This window comes from Neltuma alba, unplaced genomic scaffold, assembly GCF_004799145.2.
Source record: "Neltuma alba isolate B1F8T4 unplaced genomic scaffold, ASM479914v2 tig00013568_pilon, whole genome shotgun sequence".
Taxonomy (NCBI): Eukaryota; Viridiplantae; Streptophyta; class Magnoliopsida; order Fabales; family Fabaceae; genus Neltuma; species Neltuma alba.
The window spans coordinates 126,488-154,362 of NW_021637769.1; the positions used below are offsets into that span (position 1 = coordinate 126,488).

At 32.7% G+C, this 27,875-nt stretch overlaps 2 protein-coding genes and 1 long non-coding RNA gene across 3 annotated transcripts; 2 read left to right on the top strand and 1 right to left on the bottom strand.

Annotated features, from left to right (window-relative positions):
* The first annotated feature begins 203 nt into the window (after positions 1-203).
* LOC114738275 (ABC transporter G family member 11-like) lies at positions 204-3,323 on the top strand. The gene is made up of 6 exons (XM_028926317.1): positions 204-661; positions 797-883; positions 1,202-1,330; positions 1,460-1,648; positions 1,790-1,876; positions 2,380-3,323. Exons 1-6 carry the CDS (start codon positions 278-280, stop codon positions 2,998-3,000), a joined length of 1,497 nt encoding a protein of 498 aa, XP_028782150.1. The 5' UTR covers positions 204-277; the 3' UTR covers positions 3,001-3,323.
* Positions 3,324-11,029: 7,706 nt separating this feature from the next.
* LOC114738287 (ABC transporter G family member 2-like) lies at positions 11,030-27,714 on the top strand. Its single transcript, XM_028926328.1, has 16 exons — positions 11,030-11,339; positions 11,722-11,801; positions 11,878-12,348; positions 12,453-12,539; positions 12,658-12,783; positions 12,904-13,098; positions 13,177-13,266; positions 13,616-14,212; positions 24,289-24,523; positions 24,918-24,997; positions 25,078-25,548; positions 25,652-25,738; positions 25,845-25,970; positions 26,091-26,285; positions 26,366-26,455; positions 26,799-27,714. The coding sequence occupies exons 1-16, from the start codon at positions 11,030-11,032 to the stop codon at positions 27,447-27,449; spliced, it is 3,891 nt and encodes a 1,296-aa protein (XP_028782161.1). The 3' UTR covers positions 27,450-27,714.
* Positions 23,343-25,134, bottom strand: LOC114738288 (uncharacterized). Its single transcript, XR_003739519.1, has 2 exons — positions 25,052-25,134; positions 23,343-23,565 (listed from the first exon to the last, which is right to left on the bottom strand). It is a non-coding gene; the product is annotated as an uncharacterized LOC114738288 (long non-coding RNA).
* Positions 27,715-27,875: the final 161 nt, after the last annotated feature.

Below are 27,875 nucleotides of genomic sequence, written 5' to 3' on the forward strand. Positions count from 1 at the left end.
GTAGGTTGTGTACAAGGGCACAGCAAACAGGAGATATCCTCATCAATGGCCGCAAACAAGGACTGGCATATGGAACATCAGTATGAAAAATACCCTTTAATTAGTTCATTTGCAAACAATAAATTCATGAATTAATTTCTAACAAAAATAGATCCCACAATAGAGGTTTTCTTTTTGGCCCCTTCAGGCATATCTGCCGCAAGATGATGCAATATTCACAACCTTAACGGTGGGAGAAGCAGTGCACTACTCAGCTCAATTGCAACTTCCTGATTCAATGACCAAGTCGGAGAAGAGGGAGAGAGCAGACTTCACAATCAGAGAAATGGGTTTACAAGACGCCATTAACACAAGGATTGGAGGTTGTGGAGGTTCTAAAGGAATCAGTGGAGGCCAAAAGAGAAGGGTTAGCATCTGTATTGAGATTCTCACACGGCCTAGCCTTCTGTTCCTTGATGAACCAACCAGTGGACTTGACAGTGCAGCTTCTTATTATGTTATGAGCAGAATTGCAAGCTTGAATCAGAAAGATGGAATTCAAAGGACTATTATTGCAGCAATTCATCAGCCTAGCAGTGAGGTTTTTGAGCTTTTTCATAACCTTTGCCTTCTGTCTTCTGGTCAAGCTGTGTACTTTGGCCCTGCTTCTGCTGCAAAGGAGGTTGGACCCCCCTTTTTTCTTTTTTATTTTGTTTCTTTCGGTCAGTTTTGAGTTTTTGGAAGTGTTCGTATGTTCATCTGATTCTAAAGTTGAATCCCATAATCATTCCGTTTTTCTTTCATCATCTGTCTGCAGTTTTTTGCATCAAATGGTTTTCCTTGCCCTACTCTCAAGAGCCCCTCTGATCATTTTGTAAAGACTATCAACAATGATTTTGATAAGGTAAATACAATTTGTAATTTTTTTTTTCTTTTTAGGGGAAATCGCTATGAAGTCCTAAGGAAGAAGAAAGGTAATTATCAAAAAAATTTGTTAACAAGCAAGCAGCATATAATAACAAGTTTCAATATAGGAAATGATGACAGGTCCACCATACTCACTTGTTATTGGGGTTTTTGTTGATTATATTCTTTCCTTGGGACCTCATGTAGACCTACTTTGTGAAAGCAGCAAAGAGATAGCAGGAAAGACCTGGTTCCCTTGATATATTCCCTATTCAACTGCATTGAAATGTGATTAATTTACCTTTTCTATTCCTAGGAGGACCCAGAGCAAGGATTATCCGAAGGACTAACCACAGAAGAAGCAGTTCATATTCTTGTGGAATCATACAAGTCATCTGCAATCAGTCACCAAGTTCAAGCAGAAGTGGTTACAACAAGAACAAGGGTAGGTGCGCTTGTATCTTTAAAGTGTGAACCCCAAAACACATGTAGACATTACAAAGAGAAATGCATATATATGTTGTGATCAGTTACCAAAAAAATCTCCAATAATAACCAAGCCTTTTGAATGCAGAATTCAAGTGCAATGGAGATGCAAAGCCATGCTTCCTTCTTCAAGCAATGCATCATTCTTACAAGAAGATCATTTTGGAATATGCATCGCGATTTAGGCTACTACTGGTTGCGTCTATTTATCTATGGTGGATTGGCTATAACTCTAGGCACTATCTTCTACAATGTTGGCTCAAGCAAAACAACTCAGGTAATAATACACAGAGAGAGAGAGAGAGAGAGAGAGAGAGTAATGAAGAGGATGATGATTTAGACAAAGTCACAATTCTAGATCATGAATATAGAGTTGCAACCAGAGACAGACTCAAACCTACTTTTTTAATGGTTTCAGGTAAGAGGCTCACTGCTCATGTTTGTGGCCACATTTCTGAGTTTCATAACCATTGCTGGGTTCGCTTCCCTTGTGGAGGACATGAAGGTACAGACTTTTATATGTATGAATATATGATTTTCCCATTTACATTGGCATAATTTATTGTCCCCACCATAAAGAAAAAGAGCATATTTTTTTTATTCTCCAGAAAGAAACTAATACTCCTTTGGTCTTTAATATAAAACCTATTTAACTAATTTGATTATATTAAAAAAATTAGGTAAGTTGGTTTATTATAAAAAAACATTACATGTTTTTTCTAAAACACCATAACCATCTTTGTTAGTATCTTCCCTTCCTTACTTACTTAATTATGATTGAGAGAGTATCTATAAGGGTAATTTAGGAAAAACTGATAAATATGATAAATAGGTTTTATATTTAGGACCAAAATTAACGTAACAATTAGGTCCTATACTAAAGACCGGAGGAGTTTTTTTTTTTTTTCAGGCTTTCAGCTTTCTTTAAGTGCAAGCAACTCCTCTTTTTGGCAAGCAAGAAATCTCTGATCTCTCTCAAGTTTGTTAATGCTGATATATTTTTTTTAGGTGTTTCAAAGAGAAAGACTAAATGGGCATTATGGTGTTGCTGCATACACAATTGGACACACATTATCTTGCATTCCATTCTTGCTACTAATGTCACTGATTCCAGGAGCAATAATTTATTACCTAACCGGACTTCATAGAGGCTATCAGCATTTTCTCTACTTTGCTTCTGTGCTTTTCATCTCAGTAATGTTGGTTGAGAGCTGCATGATGATTGTTGCAAGCATGCTTCCAAATTTCTTGATGGGGATGATCACCGGTGCTGGAATTCTGGGAGTAATGATGTTAACCGGTGGATTCTATCGCCTACCTGCGGAACTTCCTAAATTCTTATGGAGATATCCTTTTTACTACATTTCAATTCACAGGTATGCATGCCATGGATTGTTCAAGAATGAGTTTGAAGGTCTGACATTTACTATCAGTCAAGAGGGGAGGCCTAGGATCTTTAGTGGGGAAGAAATGCTGAGAAATTCATGGCAGATCGACGTGGAAAACTCGAAGAGGATCGATCTTTTGATTCTGGTAGGAATGGCAGTTCTGTACAGAAGTCTGTTCATGGTTATAGTCAAGATCCTTGAGAAGGTGAAGCCTATAGTTGCATCCTTCAACTTCAAGTGAGTTAGCATATTTATATGTAAGATTCTCACATATGAATCAAGGAAATTATATGAAAGAAGCCAAAGTGTGAATGGCTTTGAACAATACTACAATTAACAACAGAAGCTTGCTCAAGTCTGTAAGTAAGGACTTGAACAAGTTTATTCAGAGTTGCTTTTAGAAGGTGGTTTTCTAATTGTATATGTTTTTTAAACGAATAGGTTTTCATATGTTTAAGAATGTGCTTCCTTTAATTTAATTTAATTTTTTCCATTTTATTTTCGTTTTCAGTTATGTCTATTGGTATCTTGGTTTTTGTATAAGTGTTAGGCTGGACTTGAAAACCTAGTTTCTAACGTAAGACCAAATGTACTTTATATTTTGGAATGTCTCTTTGTTGTTGAATGGAACTAAAATAGTAAAATGCTACAAAAGCCTTTACGGAGTAGGGAAAAATACAAGGCTTTGTATTATTGTATTTTTATACTTTCAAATTTAGCAAAGACAATTAAAAAATAACAGTCTTGTATCTAATGCCAAGTCTGTGAACAATACGGCTTTCTATAAAAACATTTTTCTAGCAAACTATTGCATATTGTATAATCATTTTTAATCACTATACTACCTCCGTCTTTAATATAATATTTACTTAATTAATTTAAGTAAATTAAATAAATTAATTTTTTGTCAAAATTGCATGTTAGCTTTTCTAATATATCCTATTAAATTGTTTGCATTGAAACTAACTCTGAACACAAACTCTTTTAACATGTACAACCAATAGTGACAATTTTAGCAAAAAATGATAAGTATTGAAAAAAAATAGATTTATATCTTATATTTGCGATCAAATTCAGCCCCCAACTATTTTTTATATTAGAGATAGGAGGTAGTACTTTAAAATAAATAAATATATTAGTAATTTTATTATACATAATTTCAATAAATTTACTCGTATATTAACTTAGTAAACAGTAAAATTATATTAACAGGTATATTAAATACATAGTTTCTCTCACTCCTTATAATTTTTTAGAGGCTTTGTGTTTAGCAGTCACCAAATTCAAGAGAATGAACCTATTTTGGAATGAAATATGTACAGAAAATAGAGGGAGCAAGTATAACTATTATATGCTATACTATTAGCATCACAACATATCAATTCTACATCAATTATTATAAGATATATTTAATTAAAATAAAATTTGGATTGACACTTGTAACATCCTGCTTTACATAAGAAAAGAGGTTGATACTTCTAAAATATTGTTAATACCCCCATCAAAATATTTTTTAAAAAAATATAAGTATCCTCTTATTGGAGATAATATCAGGTATCAAATATGAGTATAATTTTTTAAAGATAATTTAAATCTTAATTTGTCATGTAATAACCAACTTATTTCATTAAATACAATCCTTCTTAGCCGAAATATAAATGTAAATATACATAGACAAACAAGTAACTCATGGGCTTAGGACTTGGCCCATAGGCTTATTAGGTATTCCAACTAACTTGCAGCCCATTTGGTGGCATGAAGCAACGAATTAATAAATATTTATCAATATATCTAAAATTATAAAATGTTACGCTGTTAATAAATGATAAATAACGTAACATTTTTTTTTTGCCAGAAATCCTATTGCTACCACTCTAATAGAAGGAAAAATATCTTAATAAAAAAAATGGCAGTTTCGGACCATAACCAATCTACTCCCTCAATTTTAAATAAAGGAATTGGTTAGAAGATTCATTTTAATTTAAATATGAAACTTCAATTTACTTTGTTTCTTAAGTTTCTTTTTTTTTTTTTTTACTTATATATGTTATGTTAAATGAGTTTCTATTAAGAGGCGGGTTTAATGAAAATAATTAAAGAAGATATTTTTAAAAAGCCAACACATTTTTAGCAAATAATTAATTTAACTAATTTTTTAAATTTTTATAAATTAATTTTATGCCTCCTATATTAGCTACTTGGGTAGTAATCCTTTCACTCCTAAATATAGAACCTAAATAATTTATTTTTAGAGGTTAAAATTTAATTAAGTTAATTATTTATAAAAAACTGTATGTTGATTTTTCTTAAATACTTTTTTAATTATTTGCACTGAAAACATCTCTTGATAAAAATCTCAATAAATAGGGGTAGTTTGAGAGAAAAATGTTATAGATTTAGAAGACAAGTGAATTAAAATTTTATGTCTAAAAGCAAGATAAATCACCTAATTAACTCCTCAAAGCTCATTAAGAAACATGATAAATGCCAAACTTGAATAATCCATATTATAATCCTTTTTTTAATAATATTCCGTACTATAATTGAATGACCCAAATTTAATGTCATCTTATTTTTATATTTTTAAGCTACAAAGATATGACGTTGAAGGTCAAATAAGGAAACCTTGTTTTGACCATGAAACTTCCTAACCCACCTAAATTTTCATAAACTAAAGAAACCTTCTTTCATTTTTATACGTCACTGGCTATATATTGTCATAATATATAAATTTAAAAATTCAACGTTTATTAAAAAAATTAATGACCAATAGATGAATAGAAAAATCATACCGGCATAAAATGAGGCCCAAATTATTATATAAGCCCTTAATATAAGAGTTAGTTAACTAATTTGAGGAGATTAAGGAAACTAATTAAGTTAATTATTTGTAATAAATAAATATTACTACTATGATCTTAAATATAAGAATTATTTTGTAGTGTATACACTAGAAAAAAGATCTTATATTTAGGAGCGGAGGAGTATCTTTTCTAAAATATTCTTGTTAATCAAGTGCGTTAGCTAGAATTGTTATTATTACAGGGACTACCTTAGGAAAAAATAAATAAATATGAGAGACAAAATGAATTAGGGTCTTATATTTAGGACCAAAATAAAAGTTAAATGAATTTTTATGTTAAGGATAGGATGTAGTAACTAGTTGACTAACTTGAATAGATTAAGAAAATTAGTTAAACTATTATTTGTAGTAAATAAATATTATCTTTTCAAAAATATCCTTGTTAATCAAGTATATTAGCTAGGACTGTTATTATTATGAAGACTATCTTGAGAAAAATAAATAAATATAAGAGACAAAACAGATTAAATATAATATTTAAGACTAAAATAAAAATAAAATAAGTTTTTATATTAAAGATTGGGCGTAGTACTAATCTGAAAAATATGCACATGTTACGTAAACTAATGGGAACACTTCATAGCAGCCTAAAGAATCATCCGTAATTTTCGTTCCCTCGATTTACAGAAACAGGCATTTGCTCAAATGTAAAAAATTATTTAATTATCGCACCCTTGCATGATATATTATTAAAATGCATTACACGTTCATCTTCTGGTTTTATCGCTTATTAAAATCCACATTCTAACTAAAATATTACTCTTTCTATCTTAAATATAAAATCTATTTTATAGTACAATTTATACAACAAAATATGTCTTACACTTAAGACAGGAGGAGTATTAATTTTTTTAATCCTCCAATCTTACAATGCAAATCCGGATAATTATTTATATAGATTAAAAAAATAGTTAAATTAGTTATTTGTAATAAATATATATTAATTTTTAAAAAATATTTATTTAATAATTTGCATCGGTAACTGCCCAAAAGAAAAGCCCCTTTAAGAAGTGCAATTAATTAATAAGAATAATGTGGAGAACAATTATAAATTTAAAAGACAAATTGAATCAAAGTCTTATATTTAAGGACAAAACAACATATCCACTATTTTTATATTTACAATCCAAATAATTTTATTTATTAAAATATTCAATCCGAGACTCCGAGTTATTATCTTTGATCGTTAATATGAGATTTAGTTAACTAATTTGAGAAGATTAAAGATGTTACTAAATTACTTATTTACAATGTATGCTGCATATCTTTCTAAAACACTTATATCAATATATAAGTAAGTTAAATTACTTTAGAGAAAAATAATAAATATAAATATTTTAAAATAATTTAGTAACTTTCTTAATATATCTAAATTAGTTAATTAGGTCTTATATTAAGGGCTAAAAAATAGTATTTTAAATCTAAGATACTCTTTTTGACTCCATGTGGCATGCAGATGAATGTAGATAAACATCATATAAGGAAACCCTTTTTGATTTTGCACGTTACTGACCATTCTCACAACATTGTGGAAAATCTTTTAGTAATGATCCTACGTTAAATCTTATCTTTGGTTTACTGGAAAGCAAAGAATTGGCACAAAAAGACACACAGGAATCTGTGTGGAATCAATCGTCTAAGAGCATTTGGAGGGAAGATTGTCGAAAAGTCCACATCATATTTTCGCTGTATTAGTTTTGCTCCAACGCAGTGACCAAAATTATTTGAGCATTATTGGATTCATCTATTGTTCTTTCAACCAGTAACCTCATCCATGCATCCTTATCATGCACACGTATGCTTGAGTGCTAAAATTACAATAATTGAACCCTGTCTAACACAATCCTGTTCAATGATTTGGTCATCTTACTTCGTGAAGTATGAAGTATGAATGAAACATAGATGAGGAAATATATGACCATAAAATATTTTGAGTTATGATACTGTAAGATTTATATATATGTATATTCCGTTGGTGGTTGGCAGGGACAGTCTTGAGGTAGGTCATCCGCTCAAGTTATGGAAGCAACCTCTTGCAAACCAACAACAACAATAGCCACAAAAAAGGGTTAAGCCTAATAGAATAAGTTAGTCTCTCACATCATGACAAACCAAAGTTCTAATTCTCATTAAAAGAGATATTTATATTTAGTGCTTGACAGTATTTCAAATAAGATTACTTTCAATAGGAAGAAATCTTAGTGTAGCCTAAAAAAAAAAAATAATAGACTTATTCCACTCCATAAGATTGACTACATAGATTGTACATCATGGGATTATGCTTTATCAATCCAAAGTGAATCTGACCCCCTTGCAAAAGTGCAGGGTACAACTGTGCACAATAATGGAGTGCTTTAAAAATGTCAAATGTTTTCTTCCTCATCTTTTATTCTCAACTTAAAATCACTTTTTTTTTAATACAATCGTCATTTTCCGGAGTCGTGTTTTATCATTTCTAGCATAGTTAAATTTGTCAATAAGAAAATCTTATTTTATATAGGCAAGGATGGACCAACAATTACGAGCACCTTAAATGGTCAAACCTTGTGCATCATAGTGGTGCCTCATTGGATGGTCATGCAGGGATGTAGACCTCATATTCATATTTATCCCACTAAGTGTGGTCCAATATATAAATTATATGATGTTATTATGTTCTATCAATTCAAAATGAATCCAACTCTCTTGCTAAAATGCACGGCAAAACTGCGCACAATAGAGAGAGTGGGTCCAACCCTCCTCCCAGGAGCTTTGTGCAACGGGTTGTTCCCCATATACCAATGATGAATGTGCCTAATAGAAGAGACTTGATACCCATGAGGTCTTGAACGTAGGGAGCGGAGAAGAACAAAATTTTAAGCCTGATAATACGGTGACTTTCAATTAGTACTCATCTTTTTTATTAGTGTCAAATTTTTTGAATGTCTTTGGTTCTTTTTATAAATTATGCTGCCATGTGGATGTCTCAACATTTAGTACATTTTTAAATAAGGACTCCAGGGAGTAGTCACCAAATACTCTTCTTGTTCTTAATATAGGATCTAATTGTAAAGCTAATTTTAATTCCAAATGTAAGATCTATTTCTCATATTTATCAATTTTTCCTAAATTATCTCTATAGATACTCCCTCAACCATAATCAAGTAAGGGAGGAAGGATATTAAGAAATATAATTATGATGTTTTAGAAAAAACGAGTTATATTTCTTATAATTAAATAAGTTACTTAATTTCTATAATCTAATCAAATTACTTAAAGAGGTCTTATATTAAGGATACTAGATATTTACATCAAAAGAAAAATGTCTTAATATTGTTAATCAAATAATTCCCAAGAGGTTGGATATATTATGAGAGAGTAGCTACGTGTGACCTGCCAAAGGAGACTATTCATAGTAAAAGAAGATATTTAGAGGGTAAGAAGGAGACTGGTCAATGCATCATATCCTTGATCTGTATCAATGGGAAAGACTTTAGCTTTGGGTGAAACTCTTCGCAGTTTTACTTTTCTTTGCTTTTTATTTTGTACTTTACCAGTTTTGTCAAATTTGTTTGGGCATTGATCGGACTTGGCTGTTGCATATCTTCAATTTCTATGCAGTTATGTAGAATAGGAATATGCCACGTGTTCATTAACTGTTCTGGTTCTCCCTCTCTTGTGATTGGTGTGATTTTTCTTTGTTTGGCAGTTACCAGGTGATTATATTTGACTGGGTACAGGAAATAATCATGCCGTTAAATCTGGGTACCATTTCGTCTCAGAGAGCTTTCACGTGTGTCAGAATGATTAAAGATTTATTCTATATCTTTTAAGGAGAAAAGGATCATATATGAAATTAGATCCTACCAAGCTTATTATAACCAGAGTAAGGCTCACGGCTCAATAATGTTGGATGCTTATACTGCCTTAGTTCTTTAATATAAAACCTCATTAACTGATTTAGAGAGATTAAAAAAGTTACTAAATTATTTTAAGATATTTATATTTATCATTTTTCTCTAAACTAATTTATCTTACTTAATACTCCTCTGATCCTTAATGTAGGACTCAATTCATGAGTTGGTTTTGATCCTAAATATAAGACCCATTTTTTATATTTATCAATTTTCTCTAAATTACCCCTATGAATACTCCCTTAACCATAATCAAGTAAAAGAGGGAGAGGGGTATTAAGAAAGATGATTATGGTGTTTTAGGATAAACGTGTCACTTTTCTTATAATTAACTAACTTACCTAACTTTCTTAATCTAATCAAATTAGTTAAATGGGTCTTATATTAAGGACCGGAGGAGTATATAATCTAATAATACATATAAGTATTTTAGAGAGATCATGTAACATATACTATAATTGAGTAATTTATTAACTTAATCTTCTCAAATTAGTCAACTAGGTCTTATATCAAGAACAATAAGTAATGAACTCGAAAATAGGCCTAGACTTGTGTATGGTTTGAACAAACACACCATGCCAAAACTAAATGAGGAAATTAAACTAAAGTACAATTTTTTTCCCTAAAACTAATATATGTACACACTCATTTTATATACATCTTTTCCTTTTAATATGTATGCATCCTTTCATATCTCATGCATCACACAACTTGTTAATAATTGCAGTTTGGGAATTATTGGATTCACAAGGCTGTTCTTGTAGAAGGCCAATCAAGAACACAGTCTCATTCAAGATTTGTAGCAGACCATCATGGAGTGAAATTGCTTTATCATTGTGCAACTGAGCCTGAAGCTCAGATGAAAACGATTGAGGAGGGTGAGGATCCATATATGTCATTCCTTTGGAAAAAAAAAATGATATTAATCTCTTTTGAGTTAAGCTAATAATATTAAACCTTGCTAACTTATAAAGTTAAACATGAGTCCTTTAAGAAAATTTCAAGCAAAAACACAAGCAAAAAAACACCTAACGAACAAGTTTACCAAAAGAATATTTAGCACTTGGCCAAGTCAATATAGATAGATCTAAGCCAAAAAGTATCATTGGAATTCATTTTACTGTTAAGTTTAATTGATTTTCATTTTTTAAACCTGTTTTTTTTTTTGGGCACAGGTTTTGTTGTTTGCAAGCTATTTCTGTTGAAATGGATTTCATCCAGGATCTTAGTTTTAGTAACCATAATTTTGCAACCAAAAGATGATACTGTGATTTGGCAACCAAAAATGGAATCTCAAGCTAAAGAGCCACACAAGTTCTTGAGGAAATCTATCTTACCAAGTAAAATAAATTTATAATAAATGTGTTACACATCTTGTCTGTCTTGACGAGTTGTTCTTACTTCTTAGTCGACACAACCGTTCCTATATATTCATCCTCTGCATTCAAGTCAGCCAAGCTCTCTTCCACCTTCCTCCCTTATATTACAGACACACAGAAAATAGAAAGTATTCCATGGCTTCCCTTCTTCATCAGCCTGTAGCACCAGAAAATAACTCTAAAGTTGTAGAACTACAAACCAGTCTAGACTTTATTACTACATTTGAGAACACGGGGATCCAGCCAACAGATAGAAGCAAAGGCACTCAGAGGGATGATGAGGCGGTTTTCATGACATGGGAAGACTTGTGGGTGATTGTTGGAAGTGGAAAGAATAAAAAACCAATATTGCAGGGTCTGACTGGGTATGCCAAGCCAGGACAGCTTTTGGCCATAATGGGTCCTTCAGGATGCGGGAAAACCACACTCCTTGATGCTTTGGCAGGTTCCACTTTTTTATGACACATCTCTATATGAACTTCAAAGTAAATAATATGCTGGATGATGCTGTTCTTGTATTGCTTCCAATTTCCAAATGACGTTCAAGCATATTTTGGGCATTTTCAGTTTGGAATTTTCTGTATCTTGATGTTCAGTTCTCCTGTTTAGAGTAGTTTGGTAACTGATGTGAAAACTACAAAACGATCCTTCGCAAAAGAAGGACCATGCTATAGACATCAAGTTTGACATCACATGTTTTTTCCCTCTTGACGCTAAGGATTAAGGGAACTTAAGTGGAAGGAAACTAACTTTCTATCATTTGTTGAGTTGATTAATTGGTTTAAGACTTAAGCAGTTGTAACGCATGCTTTTAACTATTATCGCAGGAAGATTAGATTCAAACATGCAGCAAACAGGGAAGATTCTAATCAATGGAAACAGACAAGCACTAGCATATGGAACATCAGTAAGAAAATTACAAAAGCCATGTCCAAAAGGTTTAACAGTGTCACTAACCTCACTCCCTTCCCATGCAAACACAGGCATATGTCACCCAAGATGATGCTATGCTGTCAACTTTAACAGCCGGGGAAGCTTTATATTACTCATGCCAGCTCCAACTTCCAGATTCTATGTCCATTGAAGAGAAGAAGGAGAGAGCGGACTCTACACTCAGAGAAATGGGTCTACAAGATGCCATCAACACCAGGATTGGAGGGTGGACTTCAAGAGGCCTTAGCAGTGGACAAAAGAGAAGACTTAGCATTTGCATTGAGACTATAACACGCCCGAAACTTCTCTTCCTTGATGAACCAACTAGTGGTCTTGATAGTGCAGCTTCTTATTATGTTATGAGCAGAATTGCCAGTCTAAACATAAGGGATGGCATTGAAAGAACAATTGTAGCATCTATCCATCAGCCTAGCAGTGAAGTTTTTCAACTTTTCCACAATCTCTGCCTTCTGTCTTCTGGTGAAACAGTATATTTTGGCCCTGCATCTGAGGCAAATGAGGTCAGGAGCTAGAATCCTTATTTACATCATTAAATATTTCCAAAAAAGCACAAGAAAAGCTGATTTTAAATTGACTTCCGAAGCTCTGCTTTGATTTATTGTAGTTCTTCGCTTCAAATGGTTTTCCTTGCCCAAGCCTCTACAATCCTTCTGATCATTTCTTAAAGATCATAAACAAGGATTTTGAGCAGGTAAGCTAAGTTTTTTTTTACCCTTGCCTGAATTTACAATGAACCTACAGCACTACAGCACACTCAAGCCTTTTGTTTAATGCTAGAGAAACTTTTAATTTACTTTTATCATTTCCAGGATCCTGAAGAAGGGTTTGGTAAAAGAGTAACCACAGAAGAAGCGATTAATATCCTTGTGGAGTCCTACAAGTCATTTGAAATTCGCCAACAAATTCTGAAGGAAGTGGGAGAAATAAGCGAAAGTGTAAGTTTAGTGTTACATTCATAGCAAAAACCATAACGCAGCAAGGATGCACAATTTTTCAAAATTCAACCATCAACAAGACTGAAATCCAAGAACTACTAACTCCTAAATGAACCACAGGATTCTGATGCATTTGGGAAAAAGAGAACCCATGCTGCACTCGTTACTCAGTGCCTTGTTCTTATAAGAAGATCTTCCCTGCATATGTATCGTGACATAAGCAATTACTGGTTACGTCTTGCTGTGTATGTTGCAATAGCTATAAGTCTGGGTACCATATTCTATAACGTGGGCTCAAGTATTGAATCTATTCAGGTAAGAGAAGTAAAGCAACATTTATGTGTGGCTCTTAATGCACAAAGTTTGCTATTAATATCTTCCAGTAAACTGCAGGCTAGAGGATCGCTGCTCACATTTTTTACTTCAGTCCTTACTTTCATAACCCTTATCGGTGGATTCCCTCCATTTTTAGAGGAAATGAAGGTAAGTTTTGTTCTCATTGTCTAATTTTCAAAAGAAAAACATGTCTTAGTTTCAAAGCATTGCACTTTAAGCAGGTGAGTTAGTCTGCTTTCTAAGAAAGGTGGTATTTTCTCTTAATATTAACCTTAGTTTGACTCTTCAAAAAATAAAAAGAAAATCCTGAAGTACCAAAGTACCCTATAATCAACTGAAGAATAGATTTAATCCAGAGCAAAAGGCAAAGATTCAAATGCCAACAAAAAACAAAAGCAGTACACTTTTGCATTTGAGCTTCTATTACATGACCCTAATTACATTATCCTATAATGTGTTGTACTCACTTTATCACTTCTTCTTGTCGTCAAGTCAGGTCTTTAAACGAGAGAGGTTGAATGGACACTATGGTGTTACTGCTTTTCTGATTGGCAACACATTATCTGCTATTCCATACATGCTACTGATATCTCTGATACCTGGAGGAATAGTTTATTGCCTTTCTGGCCTGCACAAAGGACTGGAGCAATTTTTGTACCTGACGTCTGTGTTGTTTGCCACTGTTATGTCTGTTGAGAGCCTCATGATGGTTGTTGGGAGCTTCTTCCCCAATTTCATAATGGGGATGATCATTGTTGGTGGAATTCAAGGAGTCATGATATTACTTGGTGGTTTCTATAGATTGCCAAACGATCTCCCCAAGCCATTTTGGAGATACCCTTTATATTATGCTTCATTCCACAAGTATGCCTTCCAAGGATTGTTCAAGAATGAGTTTGAAGGTTTAACATTTGCCACTGATCATGATGGAGGCAGCAAAACCACTAGTGGCAGAGAAATTCTGACAAACACGTGGCAAGTGGAAATGGGCTACTCTAAGTGGGTTGATCTTGCAATCCTGCTTGGAATGATTGTTCTATATCGGCTTCTGTTCTTGGCCATCACTAAGACCAAGGAGAATGCAAAGCCTATGGTTGCAGCTATCTGTTGTTCCCCAAGCAAAATCATGGTGACCCGAAGAAATTAGCACAAGAAGACATCCAATGTCACATTTTAAGGTAAAAAAACAATAGGTTGGTCAGAGGTAGCGCATGTGTTTCGGTTTGATTCTTCCTAAATTATGTAAGATATTGTTTGGACATGTCAAATTCCTACTGCAAGGGAGCATACAACCAAGAACTCATCAAGCAGTCACAATTTGTAATTATTGATATGGGCAAATTAATTACAAGTCAAGACAAGTGTGTCAAAGATATCTGACATACTTATATGTCTATGTATAAATACCTTGATCAACATTTTTTTTTTATATATATTTGTCCAAACCCATACGAGAATTTCTTCCATGAAACCCAACCCAGGCCTCATTCTTCAATCAATCGGCACCCAGTGTAGCAGTTGGAAGACATACATTCGAACACCGTTTTTAACATTTCTATTTCCTACTTCCCAAATCGCTACCACTATATGGAGACAATGGATATTTGACATGGACCGCATTTAATTTAAACCTAACTAATAAGCACGTTTTCCAAATTTTAAAAATAAGAAATAATAACATTTAATAAGCGGTATATATGTCCAATTTTTAACTTGACAACCCTTATAAGGTTAGTAGGTTACTTTACCCATCTTTGAAATTTGTTTTTTTGGGAGGAGGGGGGATTTTCATTTCATATAGGCATCTTGAGCCTGTGATACTTATTCATTACGAATAACTAATTTTTTTAATCTTTTCAAATTAGTCAATTAAGTCTTATATTATATTTAATTAAAATAAAATTTGGATTGACGCTTGTAACACACTGCATTACATAAGAAAAGAGGATGATACTTCTAAATATTGTTAATTACCCCCCCAAAACTATTTTTTTCATTGACACTAGTATCCTTTTATTAGAGGCATTGTTGGATATTAAATATGTACATTTTTTTTAGAGCGGATTTAAACCTTAGCATGTTATGTCATAAGAAACTAATTTATTCCGCTAGACTAAAGATTTGTTGGTCTAAATATATATAAATATACATAGACACACAACTAAATCATGGGCTTAGGACAAGGCCCATGGGCTCATTAGGTATTCCAGCAACCAACACATGAATCAACGAATTAATAAGGAAGTCTTTGGATAAAATCAAGATCATGATCTTAAAAGTACTTTTACGATATACGAAGTAAATATGTAGATGAATTTATCTCGATTTGTGAAAATGTACTTTTTAAGGAAGCCAAACACCCCTTAAATGTTTATCAATATATCTAAAATGATAAAATGTTACACTGTTAATAAATCATAAATAATATAATATATCTAAAGTTCCATGTAAATAGTGGGACTCCAATTAAGTTATAATGACCTTATCAATATAATTTGAGTAATCCAATGCTACCATTTTTGTGTGTGCCAGAAATGCTATTGCTACCACTCTAATAGGAGGCAAAATATGTTGATCAAAACGAGGGAGTTTTGGACCATAACCAATTACTTCTTTAATTCTTAATATAAAACCTATTTAACTAATTTGATTAGATTAAGAAAGTTAGATAAGGTAGTTAATTATAAGAAATATGACATGTTTTTCTTAAAATACCAAAATCATTTTTTTTAATATCTCATCTCCCTTTTCTATTTATTATGGTTGAGGGAATATCTATAGAAATAATTTAGAAAAAATTGATAAATATGAGAAGTAGCTCTTATTATTAGGACCAAAATTAATTCAACAATTAGGTTTTATATTAAGAACCGGATGAGTATTGCCTATTAACACGAAGATGTTCAATATTGAAATGATTAGATATTCCCTCTATTATGCTAAACGTTTCTGCCAACAATAATTGACTTAATTAATACCTCTTCCGATTTTAAATATAGGAGTCAATTAGTAGGTTTATTTTGATTTTAAATATAAAATTTTAATTTATCTTGTCTCTCAAGTTTCTAATTTGTTTTTAAAATTATACATATTAAATGCATATGTTAAAGGAGTTTCTATATTAAGAGGTGAGTTTAATGCAAATAATTAAGAAAAGGTATTCTCAAAAACTCAACACACATTTTTCAATGAATAATTAATTTAAATAATTTTTTTAATCTCTGTAAATTAATTTCATACCTCCTATACTAGGGACAGGAGAGTACTCCTTTCACTCCTGAAGATGGAAACTAAGTACTCTTTTAGTTTTATTCATAAGGTACTTCCAACATATTTTACACAGATTAAGAAAAATATTAAATTACATTAATTCTTCATTAAAATATAGTAACTTTTTAACTTTACCCCTATTTAATATATATACTTTTAAAAAAAAACTATCTACACTATAATAAATGAAGAACAATATTATACATTCATGGTAAAAATATAATAAAATGACTTATAAATAGGATAAAAAAAAAAACTTTTCCCTTTACCCTATAAATAGGACCAGAGGAGTAACTAATTTTTAGAGGTTAAAAAATTAATTAAGTTAGTTATGTATAAAAAGTTGTACGTTAATTTTTGAAAAAAAAAATACTTTTTTTAAGTATTTACATTAGAACTATCTCTTAATGAAAATATTAATGAATAGGGATAGCATGAGAAAAAAAATTATATATTTAGAAGATAAGTGAATTGAAATCTTATATTTAGAAGTAAAATAAACCTCCTAATTAACTCTTACATTTAGAATCTCATTATAAAACATGATAGATGCCGAACTTGAATAATCCATATTATAATCTCTCTCTCTCTTCTTTTTTTTTTTTTTTGCTATAATCGTCCATACTATAATTGAATGACCAAAATTTATTGTTATTTTATTTTTATTTTTTTAACCTACAAAGATATGATGTTGAAAGTCAAATAATGAAACCTTATCTAACCCACCTAAACGTTCATAAATTAAAGAAACCCTCTCTCATATTTATACGTCACTCGTAGATATTGTCATAATATACAAATTTTGAAGATTCAGCATTTCTATTTCTAAGAAAAATTAATGACCAATAGATGAATAGAAAAATCGTAACATCATAAAATGAGGCCCAAATTATTATATAATACCAATCTGAAAAATATGCAAGTTAACAACTTAAGAATAAATTATACTCGTAGTTAATTTCATTGCAGCCTAAAGAAGAGAAAATGACACAAAAATAATACTTAAACTTGGAAATGTCAAAATAGTCACCTGAATTTGCAAAATTCCAATTTAGTCACAAGTGAACAATTGGGCATTTACAAATTTACTGAAATGACCATATTGTCCTTTATTTTATTTATTGTTTTTAAAAAACCAAAATCCCCATTAGCCGGCCAGTCACTGGAGGTCCGAAGCTAGCAACGGAGGCTATCACCGGAGCTCCGGTGACTGGCCAACAATTGGTCATCGTAGCTTCGGTGGCCAGAAACAAATTTTTTTAAAATTTTTTTATAATTTCGGTATAACGGTTAACAATTTTTGTAATGTTATTAACAATTTCAGTATAGCAGTTAATAATAGATTTTTCAGACAATTCAACAATAGGTTGCCAGAGCTTTAGCGATTGATAAACCATATTTTTAATATGTTTAAAATGTGCATTTTGGGCTATTTTAGGGAATTGATTAGATAATATTTGCATTATTGCTGAAATAATATGTTAATACACATGGATTGAGAATATGATCAAATATAATATTTTATTAGTGTTTTGAATGAATTTTCAGATTGGAAATTATTTTCTGGATTTTATTTGAATTAATTACGGGGGCAAAATGGGAAAGAGATTTAATTCTGGGACTGAAGAAATGGCAAGATGATTTTGGGCCAGGAACAACAGATATAAGCTCAGGCCCAGCCCAAGTGAAAGAGAAGGGAATTCTTGAATAATGAAGTGCTGCATTTTGAAGGAATCAAAGAAAAAGGAAATTCTGTCAAGGACCGTTAGAAGAGGCTGGGGAAAAGGGAGCTCATCGTCATTTTCACCATAGATTGAGTACCCTAGAAGCACAGCGAGATCTCTCTCAATTCTTGACAGCTTCGTCTGGATTTCACCGTCTCTCTCTCCATCTCATTTTCTCCCTTTGAACTCTCGCCATCACAATCATTCATTTTCATTCCTCTGCATCACTGATTCAATGGCCGACCACCCTATGGAGCTCAGTAGAGTCCCTGTGATGATGAGAGGCTAATCATTGTGATTCTCCTAGAAGTCAAACCGAGGTAGAGTCTTTGCATCTAACAGGGAGTTTCTCTAAGATTCGTTGTTCTGTTTTGCTTTATATACTTGGATTGTATCAGTGTATTCATTCGGATTGTGGCTCCGAGATTGCTATAGCAGTGCTATGGTTTAGAACATTGATTTGAGAACTAAATTTAGCAATTCCATTTGTAATAGTTCTGTTGAACGATTGTATTCTCTGATTAAGACTAAGAGTGATCTTGGTTGCTGAGTCGAGTTGAGTTAGTTTTTGTGATTAATCTAATTTACATTCAAGGTAATGTGCAATTGCAATTGCTAAAGAGAATTTGGTTTTGCTAAGCTATTCTGTTCTACCAAATGAGTAACCTACTAGTAGACTGTTAAAACCTTGTCTCGGTCGAGTGGTTTAAAAGTCTAATTGTAAGAGAATTAAGCAGTGGTTGGGTTCGCACAATGACTTTGGCTGAGGAACTTAATGATCATAATTGGACTAGGAAGGCGAGGCATAGCTTCCAGGGAAAACACTTCATTCGTATTTGATATCCTATCACTCATTTTTCATCATCTCATCCAGATAAATCGGGAATTCATAAAGATCTATTCTGCAATTTTAAACCAAAAGATTAAACTGAATGATTGTCCTTTTGCTTGCAACTTCAATTTGTTAATTGGTGGATTACTTGGGAATTAAGAAATAAAAAGGCTTCTTCGTGAATCGACCTAGGTTAGGCTACTATTCTATATTTTAGCTTAATTTTAGTTTCTTTGAAGAGCCCCTATGGCAAGGCTTTTTTAGTAGTTGGAACCAATTTTTTTTAAAAAAATTTTCAACTTTAGTATAACAGTTAATAACTTTTGTAATGTTATTAACAACTTTAGTATAGCAATTAACAATAGGTTTTTGAATTTATTAACAGCATTACTGAAGCTGTAAAAATGTTATTTTTTAAATTTTCTGGAAAATCTGTTGTTAACTGCTATAATGAAGTTGTTAATAGCGTTACAAAAGTTGTTAACCGTTATACTGAAATTGTAAAAATTTTCAAAAAAATTGTTTCCTGCCACCGGAGCTCCAGCAACCAATTGTTGAATTTCCCAAAAAACCTGTTATTAACTGCTGTACTGAAGTTGTTAATACCGTTACAAAAGTTGTTAAATGTTATACTGAAGTTGTAAAAATTTTCAAAAAATTTGTTTATGACCATTGAAGCTCCGGTGACCAATTGTCGGCTAGTCACTAGAGCTCCGGTGATGGCTATCGCCGCAGGTGCCGAAGCTCCGACGATAGGCCGACAATTGGTCGCTGGAGCTCCGGTGACAGGAAACAATTTGGTTTTTTAAAAATAATAAATAAAATAAAGGGCAATATGATCATTTCAGCAAATTTATAAAATGCCAAATTGTTCACTTGTGACTAAATTGAGATCTTGAAAATTCATGTGACCATTTTGATATTTCTAAGTTCAAGTATAATTTTTGTGTCATTTTCCCCCTAAAAAATTATTGTTCCTTCAGTTTACAGAAACAGGCATTAATTAATTTTATTTTTCGCAAGATAATAACTTAAGAATATATTATAAGTATAACTATATTAAAAAAAATTTTGATCCTTTAAATTTGTCCTTATTTTGTTCAAATGTAAAAAAAAATTACTTAATTATCGTGCCCTTGTATAAGATACTCATGTTCTGGTTTTATCTCTTGTTAAAATCCCTCATTCCAACCAAAATATTATTCAAGTCAAAAAAACGAAAATATTATTAATCATTTAATCCTCCAATCTTAAAATGTAAAAACCAAATAATTAAATTATAAAAATTAGTTATTTATAAAAACAATATGGTAATTTTTTGAAATATTTATTTAATAATTTGCATTAGTAACTGCCCATAAAACAACTCTATAAGAAGTGCAACTAATAAGAATAATGTGGAGAACAAATGAACAATTAGAAATTTAAAAGACAAATTCAATTGAAACCTTACATTTAAGAACAAAGCAAACAAGTCCCATTATTTTTATACTTAGGATCGAAAGAATATTATTTATCCAAAATATTCCATTTGAATTACTGCTCTTGGTTTTTAATATAAGATTTAGTTGATTAATTGGGAGAGATTAAGAAATTGATTAAATTACTTGAAAATAACATATGCTGTATGATCTCTCTAAAATACTTATATGTATTATTAGATTATATATCAATTTATAAGTGAATCAAATTAATTTAAAGAAAAACGATAAATATAAATACTTTAAAACAATTTAGTAACTTTTTTAATCTTCATAAACTACTACTAATCATCTGGGCTTTATATTAAGTATTAGTATTTCAAATCTAAGATACTCTGCTTGACTCCATGTGGCATGTAGATGAATACAGACAAACATCGTATGAGGAAACCCTTTTTGATTCTACGAGACACTGAGTATTCTCAGAACATATATCTGCAAGTTTTTTAAAAGGGAGAATCAATCCACTCTGAGAATTCAACAGTAGAAAATCTTTGAGTGATGATCCTAAGTTAAATGTTTCGTTTACTGGAAAACAAAGAATTGGCACAAAAAGACATAAGAGGGATCTGCATGGGGTCTATCATTTAGGAGCATTTGGATGGGAAGATTGTTGAGAAGTCCACATCATATTTTTGTTGTGTTGGTCTTGCACCAACACTGTGTCCAAAAGTATTTGAGCATCATTATTGGACTCATCCATTGCTGTTCTTTCAAGTTGTAGCCTCATGCATGCATCCTATCACACACACACGCATGCTTGAGTACTAAAATTACAATAACTGAACCCTGTCTAACACAATCCTGTTCAATGATTTGAGTCATCTTACTCTGTGAAGTTTAAAGTATGAATGAAACATAGAGGAGGAAATATATGACAATGAAATCTTTAGAGTTATACTATTGGAATATTTGTATTCCATTGGTGTTTGGGAGAGTCTTGAGGTAGGTCATCTGCTAAAGTTGTGGAAGCAACTTCTTGCAAAACAACAACAATAATAGCCACTAGTTGTGGTTGGATCTAACGAAGTGGGCTAATCTCGTATATTGTGACTAATTAAGGTTCAATTCTCAAGAAAAAATATTCAAATTTAGTGATTGATAGTGTTTCAAATAAGATTACCTCAAATATGAGGATATCTAAATATAGCAACAACAACAAAAAACAATAGCTTTACTCCACTCGATGAGATTGACTACATAAACCTTACATGACGCTTTTGTGTCCTATCAATCCAGAGTGAATATGACAATCTTGCAAGAGTGCATGGTAAAACCGTGGACAATAATGAGGTGTTTACAAAATGTCAAATATTTTCATTCTCATCTCAATGTAAAATCACTTTTTTTTTCTCAATACAATTGTCAGTTTCAGGAGTCATGTTTTAAATGGAAAAATCATAAAAAAGACCGTCAAAATAGAAAAATTACAAATAAGGACCTGTTACAATATTAATGTGTTTTGACAATAACAGTATATGTTTTAACAACTTTTGTGAACGGTCCTTGTGTGCAATTTTTTAATTTTGCTGGTCATTTTTTGCAATTTTCCCTACTTTAAATGGCCAAACCTTGTGCATCATAGTGATGCTCCATTAGGTGGCCATGCAAGGATGTAGACTTCAAATTTCATAGTTAAGCCAGATAAAGCCATGACTTTCAATTAGTAATCTCTCATGTCCTTTTTATAAGTTCCAATCTTTTTTTTTTTTAATGTGCCTGGTTCTTTCTATAAACTATGCTACATAGATGTCTCAACATTTAATGCATTTTATAATAAGAACCGGAGGGAGTGGCCACCAAATACTAGATATTTATATCAAAAGAAAGATGTCTTAATATTGTTGATCAGATAATTCCCAAGAGGCTGAATGTATCATGAGAGAGTAGCCACGTGTGACATACCAAAAGAGACTCTTAATAGTACAAGAAGATTTTTTAGACGGTAAGAAGGAGAGTGGTCAATGCATCATATCCTCGATCTGTATCAATGGGAAAGACTTCAGTTTTGAGTGAAACTCTTCGTAGTTGTGCTTTTATTTTGTACTTTACCAACGTTGTCAAAATTTGGTTTAGGCATCTGTTGGGACTTGGTTGTTGCATATCTTCAATTTCGTTATGCAGTTACGTGGAATAGGAACATGTTACGTGTTCAGTAACTGTTCCGGTTTTCCCCCTCTTGTGATTGGTGTGATTTTTCCTTGTTTGGCAGTTACCAGGTGGCTATATCTGACTGGGAACAAGGAATAATCATGCCGTCAAATCTGGGTACCATTTCATCTCACGGAGCTTTCATATATATCAGAATGATTAAAGATTTATTCAAGGAGAAAAAAAAAATCATATATGAAATTAGATCCCAACAAGCTTATTAGAACTAGAGTAAGGCTCAGGGCTCAATAATGTTGTATGCTTATCAGCTTATACCACCTCAAGTGTTTAATATAAGAACCAGTTAACTAATTTGGAAAAATTAAGGAAGCTGCTAAATTACTTTAAAATATTTATATTCATTGTTCTTTTCCAAACTACTTTGTCTCACTTATAAATTGATATATAATCTAATTTTACAAAGATCATGTAATATATGCTATATTTAAGTAATTTATTAACTTCTTTAATCTTCCCAAATTAGTCAATTGGGTCTTATATTAAAAACCGAAAGTAGTATTTATTTATCTATCAACAAAATGTTTCCATATCACTTTAAAGATCATTAGTCACTCCAAAGCAAACTATTAGAATTGGGATTTTTTTGCTTGGACATCACACCATTCCAAGCCAGCCTTATAAAGCTATTCTCAACTTGAAAATAGACCTAGACGCGTGTATGGTTTGAGCAAAGCCACCACGCCAAACCAAAAAGTATAATTGTTTTTTTAAAAAAACTAAACACACACACACACACATATATACTCATTTTATATACATATTTTCTCTTTAATATGTGTACATCCTTTCCTATCTCATGCATCATACAACTTGTAGTTAATAATGCAGTTTGGGAATTATTGGAATCACAAGGCTATTCTTGTACAAGGCGAATCATGAACACTGTCTCATTCAATATATGTGATAGGCCATTATGGAGTGAACTTGCTTTATCATTATGCATCTCAGCTTTGTCCGACATCAGATCCTGAAGCTCAGATGAAAACGATTGAGGAGGGTGAGGGTCCATATATATCATTCCTTCTTTTAAAAAAATGATATTCATCTCTTTAAAGTTAAGCTAATAATATTAAATCTTACTAACTTACAAAATTAAAAATAAATCTTTTAAGAAAATTCCAAGCAAGAACACAAGCAACAAAACAACTAACGCACAAGTTTACCAAAAGAAGTTTTAGCACATGACCCAAGTCAATATAGATAGATCTAAGCTAAACAGTATCATTGGATTTCCTTTTACTGTTAATTTTAATTGATTTTCATTTTTTAAACTTGTTTTTGGGCACAGGTTATGTTGTTTGCAAGATATTTCTGTCGAAATGGATTTCATCCAGGATCTTGGTTCTGGTAATCATAATTTTGCAATAAAAAGATGATAATATGATTTAGCAACCAAAAATGGAATCTCAAAATAAAGAGACACAAGTTCTCGAGGAAATCTATCTTATCAAGTAAAATAAATTTATAATAGATGTGTTACACATCTTGTCCATCTTGACTAGTTGTTCTTAGTCGACACAACTGTTCCTATAAATTCATCCTCTGCAATTCAAGTCGGCCAAGTTCTCTTCCACCTTCCTCCCTTATTACAGACACAGAAAATAGAAAATATTCCATGGCTTCCCTTCTTCATCCACCTGTAGCACCAGATAATAACTCTAAAGTTGTAGAACTACAAACCAGTCTAGAGTTTATTACTACATTTGAGAACATGGTGATCCAGCCAACAGATAGAAGCAAAGGTACTCAGAGAGAGGATGAGGGGGTTTTCACGACATGGGAAGACTTGTGGGTGACTGTTGGAAGCGGAAAGAGTAAAAAACCAATATTGCAGGGTTTGACTGGGTATGCCAAGCCAGGACAGCTTTTGGCCGTAATGGGTCCTTCAGGATGCGGCAAAACCACACTCCTTGATGCTTTAGCAGGTTCCACTTTTTTATGACACACCCCTATATGAATCTCAAAGTAAATAATATACTGGATGATACTGTTTTTGTATTGCTTCCAATTTCCAAATGACGTTCAAGCATATTTTGGGCATTTTCAGTTTGGAATTATCTTTATCTTGATGTTCAGTTCTCCTGTTTAGAGTAGTTTGATAACTGATGTGAAAACTACAAAATAATCCTGCGCAAAAGATGGACCATGCTATAGAGATCAAGTTTGAAGGTGTTTATTAGTATCACATGTTTTTTCTCTTGATACTAAGGATTAAAGGGAAATTAAGTGTAAGGGAACTAACTTTCTGTCATTTGCTGAGTTGATTAATTGGCTTAAGACTTGAGCAGTTGTAATGCATGCTATTAACCATTATCGCAGGAAGATTAGATTCAAACATGCAGCAAACAGGGAAGATTCTAATCAATGGACACAGACAAGCACTCGCATATGGAACATCAGTAAGAAAATTCCGAAAGCTATGTCCAAAAGATTTAAGTAAGAGTGTCACTGACCTCACTCCCTCCCCCTGCAAAAACAGGCATATGTCACCCAAGATGATGCTATGTTGTCAACTTTAACAGCCGGGGAAGCTTTATATTATTCATGCCAGCTCCAACTTCCAGATTCAATGTCCATGGAAGAGAAGAAGGAGAGAGCGGATTCTACACTCAGAGAAATGGGTCTCCAAGATGCCATCAACACAAGGATTGGAAGGGGGACTTCAAAAGGCCTTAGCAGTGGACAAAAGAGAAGACTTAGCATTTGCATTGAGATTATAACACGCCCGAAACTTCTATTCCTCGATGAACCAACTAGTGGTCTTGATAGTGCAGCTTCTTATTATGTTATGAGCAGAATTGCCAGTCTAAACATAAGGGATGGCATTGAAAGAACAATTGTAGCATCTATCCATCAGCCTAGCAGTGAAGTTTTTCAACTTTTCCATAATCTCTGCCTTCTGTCTTCTGGTGAAACAGTATATTTTGGCCCTGCATCTGAGGCAAATGAGGTCAGAAACTAGAATCCTTATTTACATCATTAAATATTTCCAAATAAGCACGAGAAAAGCTAATTTTGAGTTAACTTCCGAAACTCTGCTTGATTTATTGTAGTTTTTTGCTTCAAATGGTTTTGCTTGCCCAAGTCTCTACAACCCTTCTGATCATTTCTTAAAGATCATAAACAAGGATTTTGAGCAGGTAAGCTTTCTACCCTTGCTTGAATTTAAAATGAAACCTACAGCAGCACACTCAAACCTTTTGGATGATGCTAGAGAAAACATGAATTTACTTTTATCATTTCCAGGATCCTGAAGAAGGGTTTGGTAAAAGAGTAACCACAGAAGAAGCGATTAATATCCTTGTGGAGTCCTACAAGTCATTTGAAATTCGCAAACAAATTCTGAAGGAAGTGGAAGACATAAGCAAAAGTGTAAGTTTAGTGTTACATTCATAGCAAAAACCATCAAACAGCAAGGATGCATAATTTTTCAAAATTCAACCACCAACAAGACTGAAATCCAAGAAATACTAACTTCTAAATAAACTACAGGATTCTGATGCAATTGGGAAAAAGAGAACCCACGCTGCATTCGTTACCCAGTGCCTTGTTCTTATAAGAAGATCTTCCCTGCATATGTACCGGGACATAAGCAATTACTGGTTACGTCTTGCTGTGTATGTTGCAATAGCTACAAGTCTGGGTACTATATTCTATAACGTGGGCTCAAGTATTGAATCTATTCAGGTTAGAGAAGTAAAGCAATACATTTATGTGTGGCTCTTAATGCACAAAGTTTGCTATTAATATCTTCCAATGCACTCCAGGCTAGAGGATCGCTGCTCACATTTTTTATTTCAGTCCTCACTTTCATAACCCTTATCGGTGGATTCCCTCCATTTTTAGAGGAAATGAAGGTAATGTTTTGTTCTCATTAATCTTTGAAAGAAAAAATTAAACGTGTCTTAGTTTCAAAGCATTGCACTTTAACCAGATGAGTTAGTCTGCTTTCTAAGAAAGGTGGTATTTTCTCTTAATATTAACCTCAGTTTGACTCATCAAAAAAAAAAAAAAAAATCCTAAAGTATCCTATAATCAACTGAAGAAGAGATTTAATCCAGAGCAAAAGGCAAAGATCCAAATGCCAACAAAAACCAAAAGCAGTACACTTTTGCATTTGAGCTTCTATTACATGACCGTAAATACATTATCCTATAAGTGTTGTACTCACTTTATCACTTCTTCTCGTCGTCGTGTCAGGTATTTAAACGAGAGAGGTTGGACGGACACTATGGTGTTACTGGTTTTCTGATTGGCAACACATTATCTGCTATTCCATACATGCTACTGATATCTCTGATACCTGGAGGAATAGTTTATTGCCTTTCTGGCCTGCACAAAGGACTTGAACACTTTTTGTACCTGACTTCTGTGTTGTTTGCCACTGTTATGTCTGTTGAGAGCCTCATGATGGTTGTTGGGAGCTTCTTATCCAATTTCATAATGGGGATGATCATTGTTGGTGGAGTTCAAGGAGTCATGATATTACTTGGTGGTTTCTATAGACTGCCAAACAAACTCCCCAAACCATTTTGGAGATACCCTTTATATTATGTTTCATTCCACAAGTATGCCGTCCAAGGGTTGTTCAAGAATGAATTTGAAGGTTTAACATTTGCCAATGATCATGATGGAGACAGCAAAACCACTACTGGCAGGGAAATTCTGACAAACACATGGCAAGTGGAAATGGGCTACTCTAAGTGGGTTGATCTTGCAATCCTGCTTGGAATGATTGTTCTATATCGGCTTCTATTCCTGGCCATCACTAAGACCAAGGAGAATGCAAAGCCTATGGTTGCAGCTATTGGTTGTCCCCCAAGCAAAATCATGGTGACCCGCAGAGATTAGCAATTAGACACCCAATGTCACATTTTAAGGTAAAAAACAATAGGTTGGTCAGGGGTAGCGCGTGTGTTAGTGTTATTTTCTTCCTAAATTATCTAAGATATTGTTTGGACATGTCAAATTCCAACTGCAAGGGAGCAAACAACCAAGAAATTCTCAAGCAGTCACAATTTGTAAATATCTATGGGGAAAGTTAACTATAAGTCAACATTAGTGTGTCAAAAACTTCTGATATACTTATATGTCTATATATAAATACCTTGATCAACATTTTGTTTTATATATATTCTCCAAACCTGTATGAGAATTTCTTCCATAAAACCCACCCCAGCCGGCATTCTCCAATCAATCAGCACTCAGTGTAGCAGTTAGAAGACATACATTCAAACACCGTTATTAACATTTCGATTTCCTACTTCCCAAATCGCA